Here is a 27,425-nt window from a genome sequence, read left to right as displayed (position 1 = left end):
GCGGCTTTGGCGCATTTTCGGCTGGTTTGATTCATCCATTTTGAAGAGACGGGGGAGCGGGGGGCTCGTCTGATTAAGGGGCCCTGAACCAAGAAGCAGCGGAGTTTGAGAAGCCAGCAGCCCGGGGTTCGGCGGCAGCGGCCCCATCGGCCGAAGTTGGGGGGGGTGGGGCGCCGAGCGCGCGGGGTGGGGGGGGTCCTGGTCTTTGGCTTCTCGACTCGGTCCTGTTTCGACAGCGAACATGTCTCGGCCTGTCAGGTCAGTGCGGAGTCCGAGGCCTGGAGCGGGATGGAAAGGGTTGGGGGTGAGTGGTGAAGGACTGGGGGACAGAAGCCTGCAGTCGGCCCTCTCCAGTGCCACGCACGGCCTCCTCCCTTTCGGGGCCCGCGCGCGCCCTTGAGCGTGGGGGGCCTTGCTGGCTCGCGGGGCTGCGCGGGGGTGGCGGCCGCGCGCCCATGCGCGCGCTCCTCCCCACCCCGCGCCGCTGCAGGGCTCCGGGCTGCTCTGCTGCCTCCCCCACCCGCCGCACTGGAGCGGGCGGGGTGTTCCCTGAACCGCCAGCGGCCGGAGGGGGAGGGGTGTGAAGTCAGCGCCCCCACCCAGGCCCCACCTCCTCGGGGCCAACCCCTTGGAGCCTGCGGGGAGACCGGCTGAGTCGGGGCTCGGCTCCCCACCTTAAGTGAGGAGGGGCGGAGACGCCCGGTGGCCCCTTGCCCCCTCTGCTTGCGTGGGGGTGGGGGAACTCAGCCCTCTTTCTTTAGCGGACGGGGGTGTTCCATGCAAAGGGGGAGGGGCGGTACTGCCGCCGGGCCCCGCCTCTGTCCTCCAGGGTCGCTGCAGGGCCCCGCCTCCCGGATTGGGCCGGGCGTGGGCGGGACCCGTTCTTTTCCCCTTAGGCAAAAGTAAGAGCTGGGGACTGGGCCTTGGAAAATGACTGCTGCCTCTCCTCTAACTCGGAGTTCTGAGCGGGTTAACCGCCCCCGCTCACCCCCCCCCCCCCCCCGAGTTCGCTGTTTCCCTCCGACTAGAAATGTCCTTCCTCGGGGAAATGTCCCTACTCAGGAAGGTGCGGGTTAACAGCACGACCCAAATCCCGTGTGGTTCTCGTTCCCGCTGCCTGTCTACGCTCACTCGGTGTACGTGTCTCAGATGTTTTTGTAACCCTCTCTTTCCCCCCCAAGTAACCTGAATGATAAGGGGTCTAGGTTCCGGTAACCCGTAGACTTGATTCTGAGAATTTCAACAAGTTTGCAGTTCCCCAGCGGACGGTGGAATCGCCCTTTGCCGTCCTCCTGGCTATTGTATGGAATGTGCCATTTATGGAGGGGTGTGGCTTAATCCAATGTGTCGAGGCCTTTAAAAGGAGGGCTGTTGCAAATAACTTACTTTTAATGTAATGTCCGTGACGCTTTCGATGTAAGGAATTGGCGGCTTCGCATAGTGTTTTCTAGACAAATAGGTGGTGTAGATTTAAAATGTTAACAGTTGTTGCTTCCCCTTCTTCCAAGTTTTGTGAGAAACGGAAGGATTTTGACCTAGAGCTCTAGAGAGAGGTTTGGAACCCGGGAAGGGGTTTTGTTCCACACCGATCTATCTCCTGCCTAGATCGTCCGTCTCCAACTGGTGGTGGTATGGGACTGCATACTTCTACGTTCGGGGTGGGCATGAGGAGAGTGCTAACTAACTACCACTGCTTTTCTGCCTTCTAATTTCTACCCTCATCTCTGATAACTCACCATCGCACTCGGAAGAGTTTTGCCCACTTTCTGGCAAGGAGTCTGAATAGATACTTCAGATCATAGTGTGCAAATTTTTTTCGGCATGAAAATTGATCAATGTATCCCATCAATTTATGTAGAATATTTTCTTTAGGATCAGGTTAAATAGACAATATCGTAATAAAGATTTGATTCATCTGTATTGGCTCTCCTGTCTCTGGAAGTAAATTACTGTGTGGTGAAATTGGGACTGTTTTTCTCTACCTTTTAACGTCAGTTCACTAGGTTTTGATGACTTTTTATATTATTGTGTGACTTTATTATACTCATCTGCCTCAATTTGTGTTCCCAGATTTAGACACTGGAACACGAACAGCACTTTTTTTTATTTGGAAACTTTGATTTTTTTAAATATCACCAGTTGGGGATATATTAAGCGCGGATCTTTCTGGGTTTTTTTCGAGGCATTGGGACGTCTGCACAAATTTTTTCTTGTTCGTTGTGTTGTTAAAAATAAATTTAACTGTCTATTTGCCCCTAATTGAATGAAACTAATATATTGGCTTTTGGGGTCACTTTCATAGTATTTTAAAGCAACTTGGTTTCTCATTATATATTTTAGTGATTAAAGTCTCTTTGTAACTTTTTAAAAAAGTTTTTAATATACTCATGACCAATAATAAAGCAGAAATAATTAAACTTGAGTTTGGTGGTTTGTTAAATTTTGCAACAAAAAAGTCTTATCTTAGGGAAGTGCTTTTGTTCCAAGGTGTAAATGAAGAATCTGTATACCTGAGGGCATTTAACATAAAAGTTAATGGTCAACGTTGACCAGAGATACCAGAATGATCAACCCGTTTAAAAACAAACCGAAAAAAAAAAAAGCGCAAGTTGGAAAATGAGTGTCGGCACATCTTTTAGGGTATGTTTCTGCCCTTTAGACCTATATATAATTTTGAAATTTTTCTGCTTTTCGTACTTTAAATATTCATTTTCATTTAAATACTAACCTGAGCATTTAAAGAAGTATTAGAAATGTACTAATGGCTGCTTGACACCACTTTCCATATGAAGGGAGTGATGAACTGATAAAGCTACAGCAGGTTTTTCTGTAGACGTGTGTGCAACACTTATCCAAGTAGTTTTGCTCACACAATATTGCTGTCTTTACCTTTTACAGCATCTGACTCACTGTTTATAAATGAGCTCAAATAGTTTAGGCCTTGGGTTCAATTTTATAGTGTAAAATTACAGTCTTGGAGCTAGACAGAAATTTAGGCAAATTCATTTTACAAGTGACTCAATGGGGACCTGGACCAGTGAAGTGCCTTGCATCACACACTTAATGAATGCAAAGGTTGGGCCTAGAATCGAGATTTCTTAATTCCCAGGCCCACTCATCCTCACCCTTTCCAAATAATAATCACTTTATCTTCTGCCTGGTATGTATTGATGTTATTATAGTATACAGCACTTTTAACCTTTCAAAGTGCTTTCATGAATCTTGTGAGGAAGGAAGGAAAATGCTATTACTTATAAAAGATGAGAAAGAAAACTCTGATTTACTGACTTGCCCAGACTAGAAACCAGGTTTCTTGAAATTCAGCTTAGTATATTCTCCAAAGATCCTCCCTTTTTGAAAATCATCCAAGGCATTCAGATCAGTGTGTGTTCCTTTCTGTAACATAAGTGTACTTGGTATCTGGTTGTCTTCTGTTGAATATACTTGGAGATTGCAAGGAACCTTTAACCTTGAAAGTTTAGATGTGAAAGCATAGGTTCATACTGGTTGATACAAAATTATTTTAAGTAAGTTTTAAATAAGCAGTTTTGTTCAACTCAATTTAAAATAATTTTCCAGGATACTTTGTAATTGAAAGTATTTTTTTAATTAGAACTTCAGAGATTAAGTCCAGTTCCTTCAGTTTACCAGGGATGATTTATAAGCCAAAGAAATTAAAGCGTAGAAATAGCAAAACTATTTAAACTGTGTGAGTCTTCGCTATTTTCCTTTCTACTAGATTTGCATTTACGGTATTTGATTCCACATAGAATGTAGTACAGGTCCACAGTCCCTGTATAGTTTGAAATCATGAAGGCCATGTGTGTTTGGAAGTTCAGGGTTTTTTTTTCAAAAATGTTCAAAGTAATGGTGCCTGTACTGTGCATTAATGTGCGATCACTAGTGAGCTCTGCAGTAATGCTCCTATAATCAAACACCATAGTGACTCTGTAATAAAACAATTTTCACACACAAAAAAAATGCAACTAAAAAGCCCAGTTGTTTAGGTACACTGAAACATTTGGTTTTCAGAACTGTTTAAATTTCTAAATTGTGAATTAGAGATTGTGGGCCTTTAACCGCAGAAGTACCTTTCTCAACCTTCAATTTTAGAAAAAATCACACTGCAACTCAAAAGAGTATCACTGGGCAACTTTTTTCGTGCCAAGTATCCTGGCAGATACTTTACACATATTTCGCGATCTTGAAAGAACTCTTCAAGCAAGGTATATGTTATTCCCATTTCATACGAAGTAGCTGAGGCTTGGCTAAATGAACTGGCCCGGTTCACCTGTTAAGAGGTGAAGCAGGACTTCAAATCCAAATGTGGCCAACCCACAGTCAGTGTGATCTTCCCGTGAGACACACCGCCACAGGCAACACCCTCACAGCGCATCTTGAGAGCGCATCTTGCCATCTTTGGAAGGGGTTACATACAGTTCGTAAAGTTGGAGAAGACCAAATTGAAAATGGGGGAGGGGGTGAAATGACAGTTTTTTGGAAGGAATAGAATATGTGAGGAGGTTGAAGGAAGATAACCCGAATGGAGAGGGAAAAGTGGGGAAATAGTGGGACACTTGTGGGAAGAAATGTGAGCGTTAGATAAGTGACATTGCTTCAAGTGTGTGTGTTTTGTAATGCAAGGGTGTGTACCCCCTGGCTAATTAAGTGAGTAGATTTCAAAGCCACCTAAAGGACACTATAAGAAATTTAATGAACTCATTTTACATATAATTATAGTTGCAGAAACGCCAGAGTATTAGCTAACTGAATCCAATGTGTGTTAAAAATGTATATGAGCAAGCAGAATTTGTCCCAGGAATAAAACTTAAAATCTGTTACTGATGCATCATTAAAAGACAGGGGGCATCTGGCTGACTCAGTCAGTAGAGCATGTGACTCTTGATCTTGGGGTCCTGAGTTCCTGACCCGCATTGAGCATAGAGCTTACTTAAAAAAATAAAGTTTAAAAAAGAAAAACCATGGTATTTGGAAAGATTCAACACTCATAAAATTCAGCATGTTATAATTAGAAGGAAAATTAAGATTAATTAAAAATTGGAGTTGATTTAACTTGACAAAAGTTACAAACTAAGGTAAGTGATTGAATTTTTAGTGTTTTAAAAAAAACGTTGTGGGGAGGTATCATGGTACAGCGAAAGAAACCCTGGGGATCAGGAGACTTGGGCTAACTTAGGTTTATATAATGGAGATGTTGCACTCCATCAGAATAATAGAAACTTGCCCACAAAGCATTTTGCAATTTTCATAGGTTTCTTCCAACTCTAGAAATAATGAGAAAGTAATTTTGAGTAGAGAAAGGGCAGTTGGTTTTATTTACTTATTTATATGGTCTGTTTTTCCCAGAAATATAAAACAAGGTCACCATACTACATAATTCCAGGACACCATACCCTAGTCCTGTGAATGGCGCTCTTCAGGAATAGTAAGAATTAGAGCCTGCACAGCCAGATGGGTTGCTTTGTAAACTTTGTTTACTTGAACTTAATAATAATGAAGCTATTGAATATGCCGTGAAGTGTTACTTCTGTTTGCGTTTTTTAATTCTCAGCTGCAAAGATAGAAATAAATATGACCTCATTACTCCAGATTATGAAGAAGTAGCTTCTTGGATTGTTGAGACTAGAGATAGCACTTAACAGACCGCCGTGTTGTGCACAGTAGAAAACATTTGATGTAGCAGCAGGACCACTTTGGTCAAACCAGGACATCTCTCTGTTTTGTTTTGAAAAACCTATTCCTATCTGGATTCTAGGAAGTAGAACTGATGGTTAGAATATTGCATTGACATATTTTTAAATAACTACTATCTAAGTAGCCATAATTATAGGTCTTTGAAATACTTCAGGCAAAGAGACCACAGGTTGCCAAAGACCGTATCTACTGGGGATTGCATATTTTTAGTTGCTGCTTCGTGCACATCTATTTTTTGAATTGTGCACCTCTCCAGTTCCCTGCTAAGCAAGGTGATCTTTAAGATTTCATCTGTCAAGCTAAAATGACCCTGAAGATGAACTACTTGAACTAAACATTAGCTCCACTTGGAAGTTAAAAATCCACTTTGCTATTCATTGGGCTGGGATAACAAACATGGCTGGCTGGCTGCCACAGATAAACTGCAGCTGTAAAGACTTACAACAGTCCTCCTGGTGACTACTACTCCTACTGAGAAGTGATTCTCTAAAAGAGACTGTCAGAAACTTTGCTGTTTGAAATTATGTCAGAATGAGACACCACACTTCTGTCAGGGCTAGGTCCTTTTGACTTGGAGAACTCAGTTTACAACTTCAGGGCTTCAGATGAGTTGCTGGACCCAAATTCCACATCTAACTTCTCTGCCAAGAAATAGGATCCACTTTGTGGTCAGACCTGATGTTAACCCCATTACACACATTCTTACCGTGCTTCAAGCCTATCAGGACACTGCTTTGTGTCATTTCCCCAAAAGCACCTTTCTCCAGATCCTTTTATTTTCCTCTGTATGGTGAGGTCCTCCATACTTCTGATATGCCTCTGCCTTCATTGTAATGAGTCACTAAACCTGACAGGCTACAGATTTGTGCCTGGTGATTGGTTTAAGACAACTGGAAGATTCCACTGAGCTTCCTGAGGCTCTGCTGCAGACAGGACTCTACCTTGGTAGCGTGGGCATCTGAGACCCCTTAAGTCTCACCTGCTTGAGGTTTCTCTGTCCTTGAGTGCATAGGTCTTACACTCAACTTCTGTTGGGAAAAATCTCGCCCCTTTTATTTATCTAATACTATATTCTGCTCACTGAAATTTGTGTGTGACTCTTAAAATAATTTCCTATAGAGAGAGAGAGAGAGTGGTGAACTGAATATATATGTTAAGAATAAGAAGTGCCATGTAGGAATTAATATTTATTCATCTGGACTGAAACATTAGCAAGTTGATAAAAGATTTAGTAGGGGATTATGACAGTTAGCTAATAAACATGTACCTGGCTCATCATTCAAACCTTCACTCCCTTCCCTTTGCTACAGAAATTAGAAACTCCATCCAAAAACCTTGGGAACGCTTTCCTAAATGTTCATTTTACTTTGTTTTTTACTTTTTGTTGTATCTTGTAACTTTTTGAATTTTATGTTTAATTGTAAATAACAATGATAACAAGATGCAAAGGAGTCAATCTTAGCCGATAGGAACTTGAAGCTTACGATGAATGAAGCAGTTCTAAGAAATTTCTGTTAATTGCGTTCAGGTATCCGGGCTTCTAGGAGTTACTGTTCTTATGTCTCTAGAAAATTTGGCGTGTGGGGCGCCTGGGTGGCTCAGTCGGTTGAACGGCCGACTTCGGCTCAGGTCATGATCTCGCGGTCCGTGAGTTCAAGCCCGGCGTCGGGCTTTGTGCTGACAGCTCAGAGCCTGGAGCCTGTTTCAGATTCTGTGTCTCCCTTTCTCTGACCCTCCCCCGTTCATGCTCTGTCTCTCTCTGTCTCAAAAATAAATAAACGTTAAAAAAAAAATTAAAAAAAAAAAAAGAAAATTTGGCGTGTAAATAATCTTTGAGGACTAGAAGAATGGGGAGAGATAAATATCCTAAGTTTTAAGCGGGGAGAGTAGTTCTACAGAAACCTTATGTAGATCTGAAGAAACTTCATTAGTCTCTGTTGTGCAGAGTTAGATTTGTGAGCGGTTAGGAAAGGAAGATTTGAGAGGTTGCAGGCATCAACGGTGCCCTGTGGGGGTATTGGGTTAGTTGGGCTTGAGCTGGAGAATTCACTTTACCGCTTAATAGCTTGCAGTGATAGGAAAGTTACTTCGCCTATCTGAGCATTAGATTCTTCAGATAAAATGGAATTAATGTTAATTAGCTCCTCTTGTGAGATGATTGTGAGGATTAAGGGAGAATTTAGGTGAAGTATCTGGTGCATGGTACTAACTGCTGTCGTAATAATTTTGAATTCAGCATCGTTTTGCAAATGAATCTCCTAGGTCAGTAGTCTTCGTAATGTCCACTTTCAGGGCCATCTCAAACATTGATTCAATTTTTTATTTTTAAAATACTAGTAATTTTAGGGGCACCTGGGTGGCTCAGTGGGTTAAGAATCCGACCCTTTATGTGGCTCAGGTCACCATCTCACCACTGGTGAGTTTCGGCTCTAAGATGGACTCGGCGCTGATAGCGCAGAGCCTGCTTGAGATTCTCCTTCCTCCTCTCTCTGCCCCTGCTCTGTTTGCGCTCCATCTCTCTCTCTGAGAAAAAGAAAAACTAATAACAGTAAAAAAAAGTGAAAGCTTTTTGCGATCTGAAGAGAAACCAAGAGTATAAGAAAGTACTGGTAATTTCAGAAATCAAAGTTAAGCAAGTTTCTTTAATGCAGGATTTTCAAAGCTTTAACTTGTTTAAGGAGGTGATAATATCCAGATTGATCTGGCCAGGAAACCTTTAGAAAACCTATCTTGACAGAACACAAGTTGGGAAAGTCTGTAATGAGAAAATTCTTTAAATTTGAAATTATAATTAATTCATGCTCTTACAGTGCTGCTGCTTTTACTTTTTACTGGCTGTGTTTTATTTTGTGGTTCCTGGGAATATTTTCGTTCGAACAAAAAAGGTTTAGTTTTTAAAAGTTTAACTGTCGTTTGTTTAAAAGAAAATAGAGTAAAAAAATACTGTAAAATTACTGGGTTTCTCTTTCAACAAGGGTTTTGACAGAGCTTCATATGAAGAAGTCCTTGTGGGGAAAATAACAAAATGTTAGGCAGAATGCTAGTTCATTACGATGGACTTGAACCTCAATAGCCATACCCCGATTAATGTCAGCCTGAAAGTACATTTCTACTGATGACTTAAAGGACTTTGTTCTTGGCCTGTGTTGACTAAGTTTGCAGATAATAGGAAGTTGAGAAAGATAAATATGTTGAAATGAACTATCAATATACAAGATGGTTGTAAACAATTCTTTTTTTTAATTTTTTTTTTTTTTTTGATAGAGAGAGAGAGCTTGTGGGGGAGGGGCAGAGAGCGAGATGGTCAGAGGATCTGAAGCAGGCTCCCTGCTGACAGCAGAGAGCCTGATTTGGGGCTCCAACTCATGAACCGTGAGGTCATGACTTGAGCTGAAGTCACACGCTTAACTGATTGAGCCACCCAGGCACCCCCAAAAAGGTTTTAGATTTTGGGAAAAAGAGGCTTTAGTTATTGGAATTGCAATATCCAGTACATTGTGTGTTATAACAGCCCAAAAGGCAATGGAGATCTTGGATTGCATTAGTACAAATACAGAGTAGAATAGGAGTAGGAAATTCTGAATCCTGATCTCTCTCTTTCCTGCACATACACCTTTATAAACCATATTGTTAGGGTTAGATTGGGGCACTACTTGATAGACTTTACTAAATCTGGAGGGAAACAAGGTCATGAGGATGCTTGAAACAAGTGATGGGGAAGGGTTAAAGGAACCCTAATTAGCCTTGAAGAAAAAAGTAGAATCTGTCCTATAAAGTTAAGGACTATGTGGAGGAAGGGTTAGATTCAAACCATGGGATGGGGCGCCTGGATGGCTCAGTTGGTTAAGCTTCCAACTCTTGATCTCAGCTTAGACCTTGATCTCAGGGTCCTGAGTTCAAGCCATGTATTGGGCTCCACACTGGGCCTGGAGACTACTTTAAAAAAAAAAAAAAAAAGATTTAAACCATGGTAATCCAGAAAGTGGATAGATGATAGAATCAGCGAGTGGACTTCAGAGGCAGATTTCGCCTTCTTGGGAAGAACTGTTTCATTATTGGTGTTTTCTTAGTATAGGCTGCCTTGTGCGGGAGGTTCATGAAAGGTTCTTAGTCATTCCCTTCTAGGGACATTTGTTGATAGGATAATGAGTTTGGGGTAAGATTGGATTAGATGGTCTAAGGTCCATGTAATGGTCCATGTGGATGTACTACGGTCCAAGGTCCATGTGGATGTACTAAGTAGCTCTAGTACATAAAATACACTTGATATCATCATCATATCACCCTACCTCCTGCCCCACCACTGGCTGCAAAACTTTGATAGGTTTTAGGAGTGCTTAAGCTTGAAAACATATTTTTAAGATACAAGAAATTAGAGGTGCCTGGCTGGCTCAGTGGGTAGAGCATCCAACTCTTGATCTCAGAGTCATGACTTTGAGCCCCCTATTGGGCATGGAGTGTTTCATAATAAATGAAACAATTTTTTTTAAAGATAGGAGGGGGACTCTCCCTGGCTGGCTCAATTGGTAGAGCATGTGACTCCTGATCTCAGGGTTGTGAGTTTAAGCCCCATGTTAGATGTAGAGACTACTTAAAAATAAAAATCTTAAAAAAAAAAAAAGATGGGGAATTAAAATGGGGAAGGGATGTTATTCTTTTGCCACCAAGGATCAAAAACAAACTTTTTTGTAATGGTAAAAATAAGAACAACTTTAGAAATCTCCTTTTGCAATCCACTTTTTATTCTAGAGTAGCGGGTCTCAAACTTTTTTGATGAGGTCGCTACACACAAGAACAAAAACACCTGAAATAAGTTGCAGGTAACTTAACTGTTACTTAAAGTACAGTTTTCTCTGATATTTTTTATTTGTTTTGTTGTTGTTTTAATGCTGGTTATATACCAATAAATTCATTTCAGGACCCAGTAGTGGGTTGTGACCTATCGATGGAAAAACATTGTTCTACAGGATCTCATTTATCTGAGAAGATGAGATACTACCACCCAGGTGATTAGTGAAAAGAACAGTGTTGGTTATTTTTAGGTTTCTCAAAATTCAGATTTCAAATGTGCTTTAAGTGCCTAATGAGAAACTTGTTAAATTCTAGGTTAGCAAGTTGGGTTTCTTCATTCCTCTTCTCTGCGTTGACCAGCACTTGAGGATAAAAATGGAAGTGTAGTCTGTTGATAGAACTAAATTATGTCTACAAGGCTCTCCCATTTGCCCTGAGAAAATGGTTTTGTGCTCTTCTCGTAGTATAGAGCTTAGGGTGTCAATTTATATTATTATATGTAATTGTTGGTTGCTTGTTATGACTCCATATTTTGATGTGCAGGCTTGTTATAAGTAGAGCTGGATTATGTGGTTTTAGTTTTCTCATCTGTAAAGAGGGTTAGGAGCGCCTGGCTGCCTCTTGTCAATAGGGCATGGAACTCTTGATCTCAGGGTCATGAGTTCAAGCCTCCATGTAGGGCCTAGAGCTTACTTGAAAAAAGAGGGGATTAGATAAGGTCCTCCAAAATTGTGATGATTTTCATCTCAAACACTGATCCTTGACTCTTCAGAATGTTGGTGGGAGGTACAACACAACCTATTGTTGTTTGGGTCTTAGACAGTTACTACTATAAGAGCATTTGGGGTGTAGACCTATCAGTAAAAATAAGTTGATGAATAAGAGAGTGGAAGAAGAAATTCCCTACTGTTTGTGAGTTGTGTGAGTTACCCACTCTTGGTGCCCAAACCAGATCTTTTAGTATTCTTTGTCTAGCTTCCCACTTTACCCTTTTTTTTTTTTTTTTTTTTTTTTTTTTGCCCTTCAACCTGATGCATAAGTGGGGACTTCTCATCTCAGAGTTCTCTGGTGACCTCTCAGGAATTGGTTCGCTGTGACCAAGGTACATTTAGAATCTAGACAGAGATTACATAAGGTTTTAAAGTAACAGCAGGCATATAATTGAAATTTTTGTGTTCCTATACAATTGACCCATTGAATATTGAGTTTGAACTATCTGGGTCCAGATTTAATGCAGATTTTTTTTTTTTTTTCAATAAAAACAGCACAGTATTATAAATCTATTTTCTCATCCTTATGATTTTCTTAACATTTTCTTTTTTCTAGCTTACTTATTGTAAGAATATATTATATAATACATATAGCATAGAAAATATATGTAAATCAACTATTTATATTATTGGTAAGGCTACCTGTCAACAGTAGGCTACTTGTTAAGTTTGGGTGGGGGCTGTCAAAAGTTCTACTTGGATTTTATGTAAGACATACTTTAAAAGTGTAAGTTAATCATCGTGTTCATTAATCATCGAATTAGGTATATTCAAAATGGCTGTGGTATTCTGGGTGGAACAAGTTAGTACTTACAAGTAATGAAAGCTGCTCTTTGTTGGTTAGTTGTGCACCTGATACTCACAACAATCTTGAGAGATAGGTATTGTTATTCCTATTTTACAGGTGAGGAAACTGAAGTTCAGTGAGGGGAAGTAACTTGCTCGAGAACATACAACTAGTAAGTGGCAGAGCCAGGACTTAAACCCAGTTCAAAAAATCTGTTTTTAACCTCTATGCTGTATTGAAATTTTGTGTTGTCCTCCCAGTTCTGGTTGTCCTAGTCGTTGATGCTATTTTACACTGAAGAGTCGGTTTAGCTTTGGCATTTAATTTATGTAATGATATTTCGAGGAAGGAAGAATGTGTCTTTGTTTTCAACTAGAAGTAGAACTTCTCACACCTTTAGACTTAAGTATTACTCACGAGTGTTGTGTTTCCATCTCAGTATATCTTCTCAATTTTTAGTTTATAGTGGAGTAAGTCCATTAAAAGTGCATTTCCACCCTAAATAAGGTAAATCTCCAAGTAGTGGAAATTGTAATTCTGTTATTGTTTTGAAGCATCTTTAGAAGACAGGAAATGAACTGAGTTGTTATTATAAGTCATTATAATGAGTTATTATGAATGGCCCATTTTCATAGGTCTTTTATTTAAATTATTTTTTCTTTTCCTCTTTAACATTTGTGGATGGATACCTTTCTTTTTGCCTAGTTATCCTTAAATTCGCTACTATATTCATATTTGCATTACTCAGGTTTTATAGTTTCAGTGAAAAATGACATATGCAAGATAATTCTGATAATTTTCACATAATTCAAAATAAAATATTTTCTGCTTCAAAGGAGGGGGTGGCCTTTGAATTTAATTTTGAAAAATTTAAATTTAATTACTCCTATCAGTATCGTTTACGTGGCATTTTTTGTAGTTCTGCTTGTTGAAAACTAGGATAGAAGAAAATGTACTAAACACTTGCCTTTTTACTTTTTTAGGTTTAAAGTAACGAGTTATTTCATATGGACAAAACTAGATTTTCCTGTCACTAAGGGCAGTGGGAATTAAATATCTGATAGGCTGAAGGCTCACATATAACATCCTCTCTCATGATGCCTTTTCACCCTGAACCTTTGCACATGCTGAGTCCATTCACTCATCAAATGCATCATTTCTTGGACTCGGTGTTCTGAATGAAGGAGAGACAACCCCTGCCCTCAGGAAATTCACATTTAGTAGGGAAAACAGACATTCAGTGGATTATATAATTGTATCAATAAAGGATTAAAGGTGTTGAGAGGAGGTGAGGTTGTGTCTGATATGACTGGGAGTGACACAAGCAGCAATGTAGGTCAAGGAGAAGCATGACCAAGTGTTAAGAAACGACTTTATTGGAGGAACTACAGATTTGTAAGTGGCTTGATTAGTGGCAAAAGATGAGGCCTTCAAAGACTTAGGAGATTAGATATTATCCTCTCAAGTATTTTACAAAACTAGGTTTCCAACAGAGTTCTTAAATTTGGCCCTAAGAACAAAAATATTAAAAACATTTGAGTGTTTCCTTTTTACCTTGCTCTGTGGTAAAAGAAAAGAAAAAAATGTGGGTATAAGACCATTGATATCAAGAAGCTCAGATTAGTGAAGAAAATCAATGGTACAGCAATAGAAGCTAAGATGTGTGGCATACAAAAGAGTAGGTGACTATTTGCAATTGAGAAAAACTTTTTTTTGAACTTTAATAATTTTATTTAAATTTGTGGCATAGGGGCACCTGCCTGGCTCAGTCAGAAGAATGTTAGACTCTTGATCTTGGGGTTGTGAATTTGAGCCCCATGTTGGGTGTAGAAATAAAAAAATAAAAATTTATGGCAATAAATAGATAAATAAATAAAGGCATACCCATTTAGGCCATCAGTTCCAGCAGAGGAAAATCTGACACCCAGATAAATTATGGGATTTGCCTCAAGTTCTAGAACCAGAACCCAAGATTCCTGTTAACAAAGATTCCATACTTTTTACCATAGAGTTCCTTTCTGGAGTGTTGCTGTTGATAGACTAAGAAGTAACTATCATTAGCAAACTGTTATAAAGTTGTTTATGTTGAACCTATGCCTAATTTGATCAGGAAGCTAATAAGCCAGTGTGTTTACTACTTTCTTTTCAAAACCTTAAAGTAGCTAACATGTTTTCTCTTTTGCAAGTTGAAAATTCCAGTTTATTCAGTTGTTCTTCATAGGACATACCCATCACCATTCTGGTTACCCTTCTTATCGTCTCATAGGATGTATCTATTGATAGATGGTAACCAGAAATTGTACCGTTGTTTTAGTTGGCGACCCCACCAGCATGGATAAACTAGAATTATTATGCCTGCAATTTTAGAACCTTGTACATTAACTATTAGAGGTTAATATTTCATACTCCCTCTTCTGGATACTTTCCTCCCTCTTGTTACACGTCCCATTTTCCTTGATCCTAAGTAATGCAGAAAATTGTCATCTTTACATGATGATCATAATACTGTTTTTCATGGCACCTGTCATTAAAAAAATCACTATGTTGCTAGAACATAATAGGCATTGAATTACTAGCCCCCCCCCAGTCTTTTTTTTTGAAACAAAATATTTTATTCTTTTTTTTTATTGTAAAATCACATAAAATTTACCATCTTAACCATTAAAAATTTTTTTTAAGTTTATTTTGAGAGAGAGAGAGAGATGAAGGCACATGAGGGGGGTGGGCGGAGAGAAGGAGAGAAGGAATCCCAAGCAGGATCCCCACAGCTTGGAACCTGACTCAGGACTTGAACCCACGAACCTGTGAGATCATGACCCGAGCCAAAGTCAAACTCTTAACCAAATGAGTCACCCAGGTGCCCAACCATCTGAACCATTTTTAAGTGTACAGGTCTATAGTGTTAAATGCATTCACACTGTTGTACAACCAACCTCCAGAACTTTTTCTCTTGCAAAAGTGAAACTATACACATCATTAACTCACTATCCCCTCCCCCCAACCCTTGGCATCTACCATTCTTCTGTTTTTATTTTTATTAAAAAAATTTTTTTAACATTTATCTATTTTTGAGAGAGAGAAAGAGTGAACAGGGGAGGGACAGAGAGAGAGGGAGACACAGAACCCAAAGACTCACAGAGCCTGATGTGAGAGTCAAACTCACAAACCTTGAGATCAGGACGCTTAACTGACTGAGACACCCAGTTGCCCCTATTTTTATTTTTATTTTTATTTTAGAAGAGAGCACCAGTCGGGGAGAGGGGCCGGGAGAGAGGGAGAGAACATCTTAAGCAGGCTCCACGCTCAGCACGGAATCAGAGATGTGGTTCGGTCCCACAACCCTAGGATCGTGACTTGAGCCAAAGTCAAGAGTGGGAGGCTCATCTGACTGAGCTACCCAGAGGCCCCACTTAACTTTCTTTCTTTTTTTTTTTTTTTTTTTAAAGATTTTTTTGGGGTGCCTGGGTGGCTGACAGAGCAGCACCTGCTTGGGATTGTCTCCCCCTCGTTCTGCCCCTCTCCCGCTTGCACATGCTCACTCATGCATGCCCCCCCCTCAAAATAAATAAGTAAACCTAAAAAAATACCAATTTTATCTTATTTTAAGTAATCTCTATACCCAACAAGGGTGGGGGACTTAAACTCATGAGTCACATGCTCTACTGACTGAGCCAGCCAGGCATCCCCACTGTCCTTCTTTCTTTCTCTATGAATTTGACTACTCTAGATATCATGTAAGTGGAATTAATGGTCATATTTTTGAAATTAGCTTTCCTATTACAATGGAATCATTTATATATAAACCCAGCTGCTTGTAACAAAACATTTGGAACATGTTTTAAAGTTTTGCATTTTGACTTACAGAGGCAGTACAGTGAGAAGATAATTCATTGCTGGTAGACTAAAGAAAAACAGAAGGCAAAATTCCTTTAGAGCCTATCTTTCTTGTCCAAAGCCAAGGGTATGGCTATGCTTTCTTCCCTATCTAAGCCCCAGACATGTTTTCAGAATCCATCCAGCCCTCCACCTTCCATGTTTGCATATTATATATAAACTGTACGTGTGCTTGAATACTGCACATCCTGTCTTTGGATATAAATGGTGTCTTAATCTATAAAATCAGGAATATTCCTCTGCTCAGGTTTAAATGTAGTTGGTGGCATTTTTCTTTTAATTCTTTCGGTTCACATATTCAGTATCCATTTAGTACAGTACCTATAAGGCTCTTTTGAAAGCGATACTAACATGGATACTAATTTGGATACTAACATGGAGGTTTTTATGTATATCTCTAAAGGAGGAATTTTAAGCTTTTAAAGTATGAAGTAGAAAGATGGAAATTAAAGATTTGTTCAAGTTGTTAAAGATGCCTTACCTAGTAGGAAGTGCTTAAAATCATTGAGTCAAGTAGGTACATAAATTTGTGACTTTCGCTCGTATTTTTCTTAATTACAGACCCTTTAAGAAAAAGCTTCTTTTGAATGGATCAATTATTTTTTTCTTCTTTGTAAGGCTTAATATACTGTCGTCATAATTTGTATGTTATAACATTAACCATTATATTTAAAAATCACTTTGCCTTGAAAAAAACTCAGTAATAACTTTATCAGGTATACACGTGTATGTGTACATATCAGTAAGCATAAAAGTGTAAAAAATATTTACGGTTTTTGTTGATGCACATGTGACATCTCTGTGTAATGAATAATATGGTAGTTTGGCTCATTTTGCTGTGTCATGTGTGTTTGGGAAGTGGGAGGTTTTGTGGGAAAGAATAGTATTTGAGCTATCACTGAGATGAGCAGTCGGAGAATTGTAGTTTTAAATACTTCCAAACTACACTTTTCATAACATGGAAAAACTTTTTGACGGAGGTGGGGCTTGTCGAATGGTTTTCATAGAGCGAGTTCTAATTTTGTTTTTAAACAGAAACAAGTGTTCTGGTATCTTAGGAGAATGATCTTCATTAGAGTCTCTTCTTTCTACAGAAATAGAAAGGTGGTTGATTATTCACAGTTTCAGGAATCTGATGATGCTGGTAAGTTTCGTGATTTCAATAAATTGTAAGTTGGACCAACTAATATTGAAAGAATTGCTAACTCAGTGTACTGTTTTATCATGCTTTTAGAATAAGTTTTATCTTTTTTTATTTTTAAACTATAAGTAAATTATGTCGGGATTTGTGTCACCCAAAACAGAAGTTGGACTTGCATGGATTTTTTACTTTTCCTTGGTAGATCATTGATAATAAATACTTGGATAACTTTTTTCTTAACTGGTTTTGGAGTCAGCTTCAACACGCAGTAATGTTTTCTTACAATATGTCCTTAATCTCATTATTTTCCAGATGCATTTGCTATTCTTTCTGCCTTTTTTAAATCGAATTTCACTTTATAAAGATAATGTGTGTACTTTGGGAAAACTTAGAAGATGCAGAAATGTGAAAAAGTAATAACATACAATCCAACCTCCCAGAAGTAATGCTAACATTTATTAAATGCTGCTAAATATTTGCATGTATTCATTTAATCCTTAGTAGAGCAGTCCTATTAAAATGGAATATACTATTATTGTTTCCATTCTACAGATAAGGAAACTGAGGGAGGGATCTTATTCAAGGCCCCTTAGCTGGCAAATGGCCATTTTCACCTTTTGCAAAAAAAGCCTGTGTCTTTCTTTCCTTTTAAAAACATAGTTGGAAGTCTTGCTATAGAATTTTGGGTTCTCTGCTACTCCTATTTGTGTGTATCTTTCTCCTATTATGAAAAGTTATTTGAGAAATTACTATTAATGGTTGTGTGATATTCCATAATGGAATTTATAATGTATCCATCCATTTAATAATTGCTGAAGCTCCTGAGTACTTCCAGATCTCCACTATTATATAAAATGGTATAGTAAACATAAACCATTTTTAAGATTGGCTAATTTTCTTAAGTTCCATAGGACTTTTGAAATTGGAAGTATTTTCCTCAAGTGTCAGAGTATGCTCCATTTAATACTTCAGTTCAAAAGTAATCTACTTGATAACAGTAATTGTGTTAGGATTTATAGAATTGTGGGGTCTTTACATTCTGAAATGCTTGTATTTATTACTGTAATGGTTTTCAAGTAAATATGAAGATGTTGAAACATGGGAATATCTTTAAGAAATTAAAAGGGTAGGATGTAAAATGATAAGAGATACTTGGCTATGTATGGGTATATTAAAATACACACATGAGATTAGAAGGGACTGATATAGAAAAGAATTTATTTTTTAAAAATGAAAGAAAATTGAGGGGCGCCAGGGTGGCTCAGTCGGTTAAGCGGCCAACTTGGGCTCAAGTTATGATCTCATGGTTTTGTCGGTTTGAACTCTGCACCAGGCTCTGTGCTGACAACTCAAGAGCCTGGTGCCCACTTCGAATTCTGTGTCTCTTCTCTCTCTCTTTTCCTACCTCATGCACGCTCTTTCAAAAATAAACACTGAAAAATTTTAAAAAAGAAAAAATTTTGTGGGAAATCCTGCTGCCCCCTCACCGTGTAAATAGCATTAGAGATACTTATCTCCATAAATAGTGGTAATTTATACATGTAAAAATCATAATATTCGAATTTGAAAAATGCTCTGTTTAGATGAAGATTATGGAAGAGATTCAGGGCCTCCAGCTAAGAAAATTCGGTCATCTCCCCGAGAAGCTAAAAATAAGAGGCGATCTGGAAAGAATTCACAGGAAGATAGGTAAGAGGCATTGTTAATCTGTTCCTGCTTACCCTGTTCCCACTTGGCCTTGAGGGTGGTCTCTGATCTCTAAATTGGTGGAATCTCCATTTTACTTTGGGAAAGTGCTTATTGTCTACTTAATGTTGTTTTGCATATTTCTTATTATCTCAGGCAGTGCTTCTTGAGTCTAGGGGTTAGCCTCTTTAAGGTCATGAGGCTTACTTAGACTCAACCTAGAATCCAAGGTGATCTCCAAGAATGCTTTTGTTGCTACCTCAAACCTCTGAACATAAGCAGAAAGATTGTTTAAGTATGTAATTTGTTACCTAAGGTTAGTATTGACATTTTCATTGTAGTGATAGCAAAGAATCAGTGGCCTTTCCCGTTGAGTCACACATCACTGGCAGAATCATAACTAAAGCTTATAGAATCTTCACTTGTATAGACTGCTGAGTTTTGCTATCTATAATCCTCCTTTGTTCAGATAATTTCGTCATTTGTGGGGCAGTAGAGGAGTTGTGATTTTAACTATACTTGCCTTCTGAGGCCAGGATATTGTAATTTTTGCCTCTGCTGTCACAGACCTACACACTCTCATCATACTCCATGTAACATAATTTTAAGACCTTAATGATGGTGGTGATGGCGATAATGGTGATAGCTACCATGGATGATTCTTTGCCAGTCTCTCTTATGTGCTAATTTATAATTTATATTCATTATCATTTAATTTTCACAACACCTGTATTAAGGTACTGCTAGCTTAGAGACAGGGTCAGTGATTTATCCAAGGTTATCCAGCAAATGGACCAGCAGGTTTTGGAACCATGTCTGTTGGACTCCAAAGACCATGTTTTCACCATTGGGCTGTACTGCTTCCAAATATATTATGTCAGAGCAGTTCAAAGAAATACAATCTTTCTCGTCAGTTCTTCTAAGATATTTACGTTCAAATACTAAAGTCTTGTAAAATAAAGCCCCACACAGAAGTCTTTCCGTTCTGAATTCATAGAATGCTAAATTTGTAGAAATGACAATATTTACCTCCAGTATTTTCTTTACTGGAAAATTTCAGAAATGTGGTTTTGAGGAAAAATAAGACAACATTGTCTTGTGGGGAGACAATTCTTCCATAGTTTTGTAGTATATCTTTAATCCAGTTTTCTGTAGCAGCCCAACTTAGATTCTCTTCCATTATGTTCATTTTTTATATTTCTCTTAGGAATGGATTTCTTTGTGGCCTGCAACCTGTTCTGTAGTGTCTCATCGATACAATTAATAGCTAGCCTAAACTTTCCCTTGTTCTAATTGCTTGGTTTTATTTCTTTCCTAAGTGTCGGGAATGGTGGAGATACAGTTTTTATTGCCATTTGTACTAAGCGCCTTGTAAAGTTTATTCCCTCAGACCATTGTTGTCTTGAGTTTTCTATTGATCTCTACTTGTAAAAGTTCGGCTTTCACTTGACTTTATTGTAATGGGACTCCAGGATTAATGGTCTCTATAAACCCAATAATAAAAGAACTAGAGAAAACTATAGTTCTTTGTCATTGTAACTTGTGAATTAAATGCTTACTTTGCATAAAAACATACAGAATGGTCTCAGGTTTCGGCATCACGGTGTATCTTGGATCACATTGCTTAGTAAAGAAATAGGGTTGGTTTTTCTCTTTTTTCGGGAATCTTGAGTTTGGTAGTTTGTCATTTGAGTGTGGTCTAGATCATAGGAAATACCAGAAGAGATTTACAAGACCTGCTGTTTGAAAAAGCTGTGAAGGCAGTTTTTTATGTTGGGTGTTTCTTTTTTTGTTTGTCAGAATTTCTCATAGAGTCGTGAAGTCAGAGCACTGAAGAGTGAGTACCAAGTGATTTGCCTGAGACCATACAACTGATTAATGACAAAGACAGGACACTAGAACCCAGATTCCTGAATTAAGATTTTTGAGGACGTAAAACGTGCATCTTTGTGACTTCAATTGTTTTATATAACTTTCCTTGGAACTTTGAAGCACTTTTTTCTTATTTTACTTTGCGGTGGTTTGAGTGCTCTTATTCTCTCCATGATACAAGGCAGGTCTGTGTGTTGATGTTTCTGATGTATAGAAATATTGGAGGCAAGAAAAATCTACGGAGATAATTGATCTATTTTCATTTTGTTTTAGATAATTTTTTAGGGATATTGTAATTTATACAACTGCACTCCAGTTTCCTTAAATAATTGCGTTTTAGGGGTTTTCTGCGTCTATATTTGGTGCCATCCAAATTTATTTGCCTACTCTCCCGCCATTCACACATTGTGTAATTTATTTTGAGTGTTTTTATACTCTGCCTCTGACAACAGAGAATTTTTTATTATTAAATGTTCTTTGAATGTTTCATCCATAAAAGAGGTATTCTTCAAGTTCTTCCCCTGTCGGAGATACCAGAGGTGTGTGCTCGCTTAGATTTTGACCTAAGACTTTGAAACTTTCTCCCTGCTTCCCTTTACAGTGAGGACTCCGAAGAGAAAGATGTGAAGACCAAGAAGGAGGATTCTCACTCAGCAGGTAGGAAACAATTTTTAGTGTAATAGGTGGATTGACTGATGTCTTTATTCACTGGACATTTCAGTAGCAGTTTTATAATAATGCCAGGCGCTGTCTTAAATACTGACATGACAAAGAGGTTTGCATCTTTGAAGAGCTCAGTGCTGGTGACTTATTGCAGTTGCCGTGAGGGTTTTTTAAACCCACTTATTTCAGAAATCCACCCAGGATTTCTGGTGCAGTAGTCACGGTGGGACATTGGGGCTTTGCTTTTTAAAAATATTTACAGATTATTCTAATGCATAATCAACACTGAAAACTATTTGCATAAACGAATAACAGCCATCAAACTGAATAGATTTTAAAGAGTACGTATAACAGGAAGTGACAGATCTAAGGCGTGTGGCGAGGAACTCTAGAGTGAAGAGCAGACGGAAGATAGTTTTGCCCTTACTTTAGCTCGGGAAGTAGTCCTTTGAAACGGTAGCCACAGAGCAGGCTGTTGGGGTAAGAGTTTTAACTCGAAAGAATTAATAGAGACCCCGTGGCCAAATACAATGTAAGATCCTGATTACTCGCTGTTATTTTTCCAAATTTAACTCTCCTAAGAACTGAGGGTTTATTCTATACTGCCCCCGACCACTTTAGTTTTGACCTACATTCCCATGCTTTTGCTTTCCTGGATGTCCCTCTAAATAGGATTGCCGTTGGCTAATACGTGGAGGGCCGACAGTCCCACTGCGTGCACTCCACTGAGCTATTGGCTTTCGTTCCTTTCCAAGTGTGTTATCTGACTGCCTAAGTTGAAAAGAAATAGGTTTTGTGTCTTAGAATCATTATCATTGGGAGTCTTCCCCTCTTCTATTTAAAAATATTTTTCTGGGGTGCCTCGGTGGCTCAGTCCGTTGGGCGTCTGACTTTGGCTCAGGTCATGATCTCGCAGTTTATGAGTTCGAGCCCTGTGTGGGGCTCTGTGCTGACAGCTCAGAGCCTGGAGCTTGCTTCAGATTCTTTGTGTGTGTCTCTCTCTCTGCCCCTCCCCCACTCATGCTTTTTCTCTCTCTCTCTGTCTCTGAAAAAATGTATAAACCTTAAAAAAAAATAAAATATTTTTCTAACTTTAGTTTCTAAAAACTGTGAACATAGGGGCACCTGGGTGGCTCAGTCGATTGAGCGTCTGACTTCGGCTCAGGTCATGATCTCGCGGCCTGTGAGTTCGAGCCCCGCATCGGGCTCTGTGCTGACAGCTCAGAGCCTGGAGCCTGCTTCGGATTCTGTTTCTCCCACTCTCTGCCCCTCCCCTGCTCACGCTCAGTCTGTCTCTCTCTCCCTCTCTCTCTCTCTCCCTCTCTCTCTCTCTCAAGAATAAATAAACATTAAAAAAAATTTTTTTTAAATAAAAATAAAAACTGAACATAGATTGAAATGTAATTGATAATTTTAGGGCAACACAATGATACGAGTTTAAAGTAGATGTTCATACCTAAATTCAGCTTTATTGTTACTTAAAACTACATGCATGTTACTTAAAACTACAGTTCTTTTCTTTTTTTTTTTTTTTTTTTTAATGTATATTTATTTTTGAGAGGGAGAGAGAGTACAAGCAGGGGAGGGGCCAAGAGAGAGGGAGACCCAGAATCTGAAGCGGGATCTAGGCTGTAAGCTGTCGGCACAGAGCCTGATGTGGGGCTCGAACTCATGAACCACGAAATCACGACCTTAGCTGAAGTCAGATGCTCAACCAACTGAGCCACCCAGGTGCCCGCCTAAGTTATTTTCTATGTACTAATGAGTACGTGATATTTTTCAAGTTCGTGCTTTGAATTTTAGCTCCTCTTTTGTATATTTTGTAGGAGTTTTTAGGGATAGAATTTACCCTTTTTGAGTGAAATAAAGCTGAAGGTTATGGCTCATGCTGGCTTTTCTGGTCAGCTGTCAGATAAACGCACAACTCTTCGATTGTTGCATTATAACTTCGGTATTACAGAGGACAGTGAAGATGAAAAAGAAGATCATAAAAATGTGCGCCAGCAACGGCAGGCAGCCTCTAAAGCAGCTTCCAAACAGAGAGAGATGCTCATGGAGGACGTGGGCAGCGAAGAAGAACAAGAAGAGGAAGATGAGGCGCCGTTCCAAGAGAGTATGTAGACTTGGCTTGTTACTTTGGTCATGACTGTACTTTGTGACCTCGATGGCTTCTGGGTTGTCGTGGATACTAAACATGGCAGCCGGTCCCTTAAATTAGATCCTCGCTGTTACAAGAGATGACTGTTTCTCATACGTGCTGATACTTTTGAGGTTCACAGACTCTCTTTGATTATGACGTCCATCGTTTGAACTCAAATACTGAATGAGCGCTTGTTAGAACAGCAGTTACACGGTGGGTGTTGTGATTAGGATTGGCGTTGTGGCCTGGGAGTGGAAGGGGTAGACCTCGTCCCCCAGCGAAAGCGTTCATAGCAGAATCTAGATGCTTCACACATGACTCAGCTTTATTGATTCTGTGTATTTTTGCTTTGTGTTTAGCTTTCTTGTTTCATTGGTTCATAGTTGGACCAAACACACACCCAACTGGTGCCATTTCATTTCCCCGGTCTCCCCAGTACTACAGGGGGGTGATGGAACTACCAAAAGTTATTTGGTGGCTGCGGTGTTTATTCAGATTAAATTGTATCCGTTCCCGTTCTCAACCGACTCTTCAAACAAGTCAGTGGCGTCACCCGCGTGTGCGGGCTAAGCCCGCTGTACACGTGGGGCTGACGACGACTCCAGCCAAATGGGTAGCACAGCTGCCGGCAGAATCCGAGAGTGTTTATTTCCCAGATCCCGTCCTCCGGTCGTGCCTAGCACGGTCTCCCTTTGTTCACTTGGAAGGATGTGTACGTTAAGCTGGACGTTGAAATTCTTCTTTCCTCTCAGAAGATTCCGGCAGCGATGAAGATTTCCTCATGGAAGATGATGATGATAGTGACTATGGCAGTTCAAAAAAGAAAAACAAAAAGATGGTTAAGAAGTCCAAACCTGAGAGAAAAGAAAAGAAAATGCCCAAACCCAGGCTAAAGGCTACAGGTGAGTGGTGCAGAAGTGAAATTAAATTACCGCTTTGAAAAGTTGCAAGAACCAATACACTTTTCTCTACAGAAGTTCTTCATTAGGGGTTGGCAGTGGCCACATGCCTAACAAGAATGAAGGAATTCTGAAAGGACCGTCTTCCACAGTTGGAAGTATCCCTTATTTGATTATTAATAAGACTCTAGCCCCTGCAAGAGTCTGGCGGCTCAGCCCTGTTCTTCAGCTCCTGCCTTCCGTGGCAAGTTTTGGCGGCCACCTGTTTGTGTCAGGCACAGTGCTGGAAACGTTGCATCAGGGCATCGGGGTAGCTGTTCCTGCTCTTTTTTCTCACCAACATCACAATCCCAGCAGCTAGTAAAGACTCGAAATTGTGAAAATGCACACCTCTAATCCTATTTCAGTTCTCTGTTCTGATCCGTGCACGGTCCCTTGTGCTAGCCTAACGAAGCCACACTTGGCAACATGGATTCGGTTTCTTTGAGCCCTTGTGGTTTCTGCCAGATATTCCCCTTTCATAGCTACTTTGTTATTTAACTCAGAAAGTTCGATTTGCTTTGTTTTTTCTGGCAAATAGAACTGGTGATTTTTACATTTTTTTCACTTACCACTTCTTACCATGAGGAATTGTGGAACGGTCTGGGGCACACGGGTGGCTCAGTCGGTTAAGCATTCATCTCAGTTTTGAATCGGGACGCTCAGGTCATGATCCCACGGTTTGTGAGTTCGAGCCCTATGTGGGGCTCTGCACTGACAATGTGGGCCTGCTTGGGATTCTCTGTCTCCCTCTCTCTATGCCCCTCCTCCACTCACTTTCTCTCAAAAATAAATAAACATTTAAAAAAAAAAAAAGAGGAATCCTGGAACTGTCAAAAGGTATGTTATTTGATGAGGGCGCCTGGCTGGCTCAGTTGGTAGAGCATGGGCTCTTATCTCAGTCATGAGTTCAAACCCCACTTTGGGTGTAGAATTTACTTAAAAATAAAATCGGGGTGCCTGGGTGGCTCAGTCAGTTAAGTGGCCAACTTTGGCTCAGGTCACATCTCTGTCGCAAAATAAATAAAACTTAACATTTTTTCTTTAAAAATAATAAAATAAATGATACATCCTTAGAAAATTTTTTTAAGAATTTGATGGCTTTAGTTTCCACTCACATTGTTGTATCCATTCTTCTTGACCCGCCCTCCCCTTTTTTTTAATTTGAGAGAGAGTGCACAAGCAGGGGAGAGGGGCAGAGAGAGAGAGAGAGAATCTTAAAGTAGGCTCCTTGCTCAGCATGGAGCTCAGTTCAAGGCTCCATCCATCCCACAACCCGGGGATCACAGCCTGAGCTGAAATCGAGAGTCAGATGCCCAGCCAACTGAGCCACCCAGGCACCCCATCCCTGACCCACTTTTTAAACAAAACCTTTATCAGAAACAACTTTTCATTTCACAAACCACTAAGGATAGTGTGCAGTTTCTGTAGCATCCTGTTTCTTTATTAGAAACATTACTGCAAACATAACACCACGGTGTTGGCAAAAGTGATTGGGAACCAGTGCCCACCTCGATTTTTTTTTTTTTGTTTTGTTTTTAATTTTTGTTTTTAACATTTATTTATTTTTGAGACAGAGACAGAGCATGAACGGGGGAGGGGCAGAGAGAGGGAGACACAGAATCGGAAGCAGGCTCCGGGCTCTGAGCCATCAGCCCACAGACCGTGAGATCATGACCTGAGCCGAAGTCGGATGCTCAACCGACTGAGCCACCCAGGCGCCCCCACCTCGATTTTTTTAGTCAGTTAGGATGTTGTCTTGATAGATTTTATTCTTCTAGTTTTGTTTATGGCTGATTTTTATTAAAGACCTTTTCTTCTCTTCTCTTCTCTTCCCTTCCCCAAATTGGTATTTGTTTTCTTTTCAGTGACTCCAAGCCCTGTGAAAGGCAAAGGGAAGGTGGGTCGCCCCACAGCTTCCAAGGCATCAAAGGAAAAGACTCCTTCTCCCAAAGAAGAAGACGAGGAACCAGAAAGCCCTCCAGAAAAGAAACCCTCTGCCAGCCCTCCACCTGAGAAATCTGGGGATGAAGGGTCTGAAGATGAAGCCCAGTCTGGGGAGGATTAAAAAAGTGATGATGGTTTGGGGAGAGATTTTATTAAAAAAAAAGAGAAAAAAAAAAAAGAAAAAAGAAAAAGGGGGAAAAAAAACTTACTTAAGATAGAACATGGTTTTGGCTATGGCTTGACTCATGGGCTTTCAATGCTTTTTCCCTTTTCTTGAAAATAACATTCTCTGTCTTTCTCTCTCTCTCTCTTTCTCTCTCTCTCTCTCTTTTCCAAGAACACCATTGTATGTTTAATTTACTTTTTTGTCTTTTGGTCTTTTCTTTGCCGTCACCCCTCTTTCCCACCCCTTCCCAATGAAAGCCATGTCAAAGTAATCACTGGATTGACTGCTTCATCTTTTTATTTTTAATGGAAGGTACACCGCAGTTGTAAAGCAATAAGATTTGAGGTGAACGCTATGGAAATTTTGCTTTTTGCTAAACGGTAGCAAGTTGAACCCTAATCAAAAAACATAGAAGGGGTTTAGTTAAAAATGATTGCTTCTGTCTCTACCTGGACTTAAAAAAATCAGTTGTCATCTAATACAAGTTTATATGTCTATATACACAAGTATAGATGTCTACAAAAAATCATGATGTTACACTTCCACTGATGGGGCAGGTAGGAGATAAAGCTGAATGCTGAATTCTGAATTGTTACTAAAAGTATTCATATTTTTTACCGAGGGAGCAGGGCAGGGAATGGGGTCACCTGACCTTGTGTGAGGGGGTGGGTTTGTTTTGTTTTTTTTGTTTTTAATTCCGTCACCTGTTATCTCAAAGAGACCGGGAGCCAGTGATCCTTTTACCCTGCTACAGTCTTTCAGGAACTTTAAAAAAAAAAAAAAAAAAGCAAACAAAAAAACACAAGGGCCACCAAAACTTAAGTCACTCTTGATTTCCTATTTCATTCTCTAGTGGTTCATGTTTTTAAATATATATGTATCTATTCTGTTTCTTGGATAAAATTTTACCAAGGA

The 27,425-nt window shown here is 39.6% G+C and overlaps 1 protein-coding gene and 1 long non-coding RNA gene across 3 annotated transcripts; one reads left to right on the top strand and one right to left on the bottom strand.

The window, feature by feature from the left end:
- NUCKS1 (nuclear casein kinase and cyclin dependent kinase substrate 1) lies at positions 1-26,481 on the top strand. 2 transcript variants are annotated; one of them, XM_042975688.1, is made up of 7 exons: positions 1-258; positions 17,052-17,101; positions 18,682-18,787; positions 21,258-21,313; positions 23,280-23,432; positions 24,212-24,361; positions 26,266-26,481. In XM_042975688.1, the coding sequence occupies exons 1-7, from the start codon at positions 242-244 to the stop codon at positions 26,463-26,465; spliced, it is 732 nt and encodes a 243-aa protein (XP_042831622.1). In that variant the 5' UTR covers positions 1-241; the 3' UTR covers positions 26,466-26,481. The 2 variants fall into 2 exon arrangements, with proteins under 2 accessions (XP_042831622.1, XP_007077196.1); XM_007077134.2 differs by lacking the exon at positions 1-258 and having other exon boundaries at positions 17,005-17,101.
- Positions 39-1,490, bottom strand: LOC122235758. The gene is made up of 2 exons (XR_006213802.1): positions 1,387-1,490; positions 39-278 (listed from the first exon to the last, which is right to left on the bottom strand). It is a non-coding gene; the product is annotated as an uncharacterized LOC122235758 (long non-coding RNA).
- Positions 26,482-27,425: the final 944 nt, after the last annotated feature.

This window comes from Panthera tigris, chromosome F3 (assembly GCF_018350195.1).
Source record: "Panthera tigris isolate Pti1 chromosome F3, P.tigris_Pti1_mat1.1, whole genome shotgun sequence".
Classification (NCBI taxonomy): domain Eukaryota; kingdom Metazoa; phylum Chordata; class Mammalia; order Carnivora; family Felidae; genus Panthera; species Panthera tigris.
Note: the sequence above shows the minus strand (reverse complement) of the source record. Positions and strands in the feature narration are given on the sequence as shown.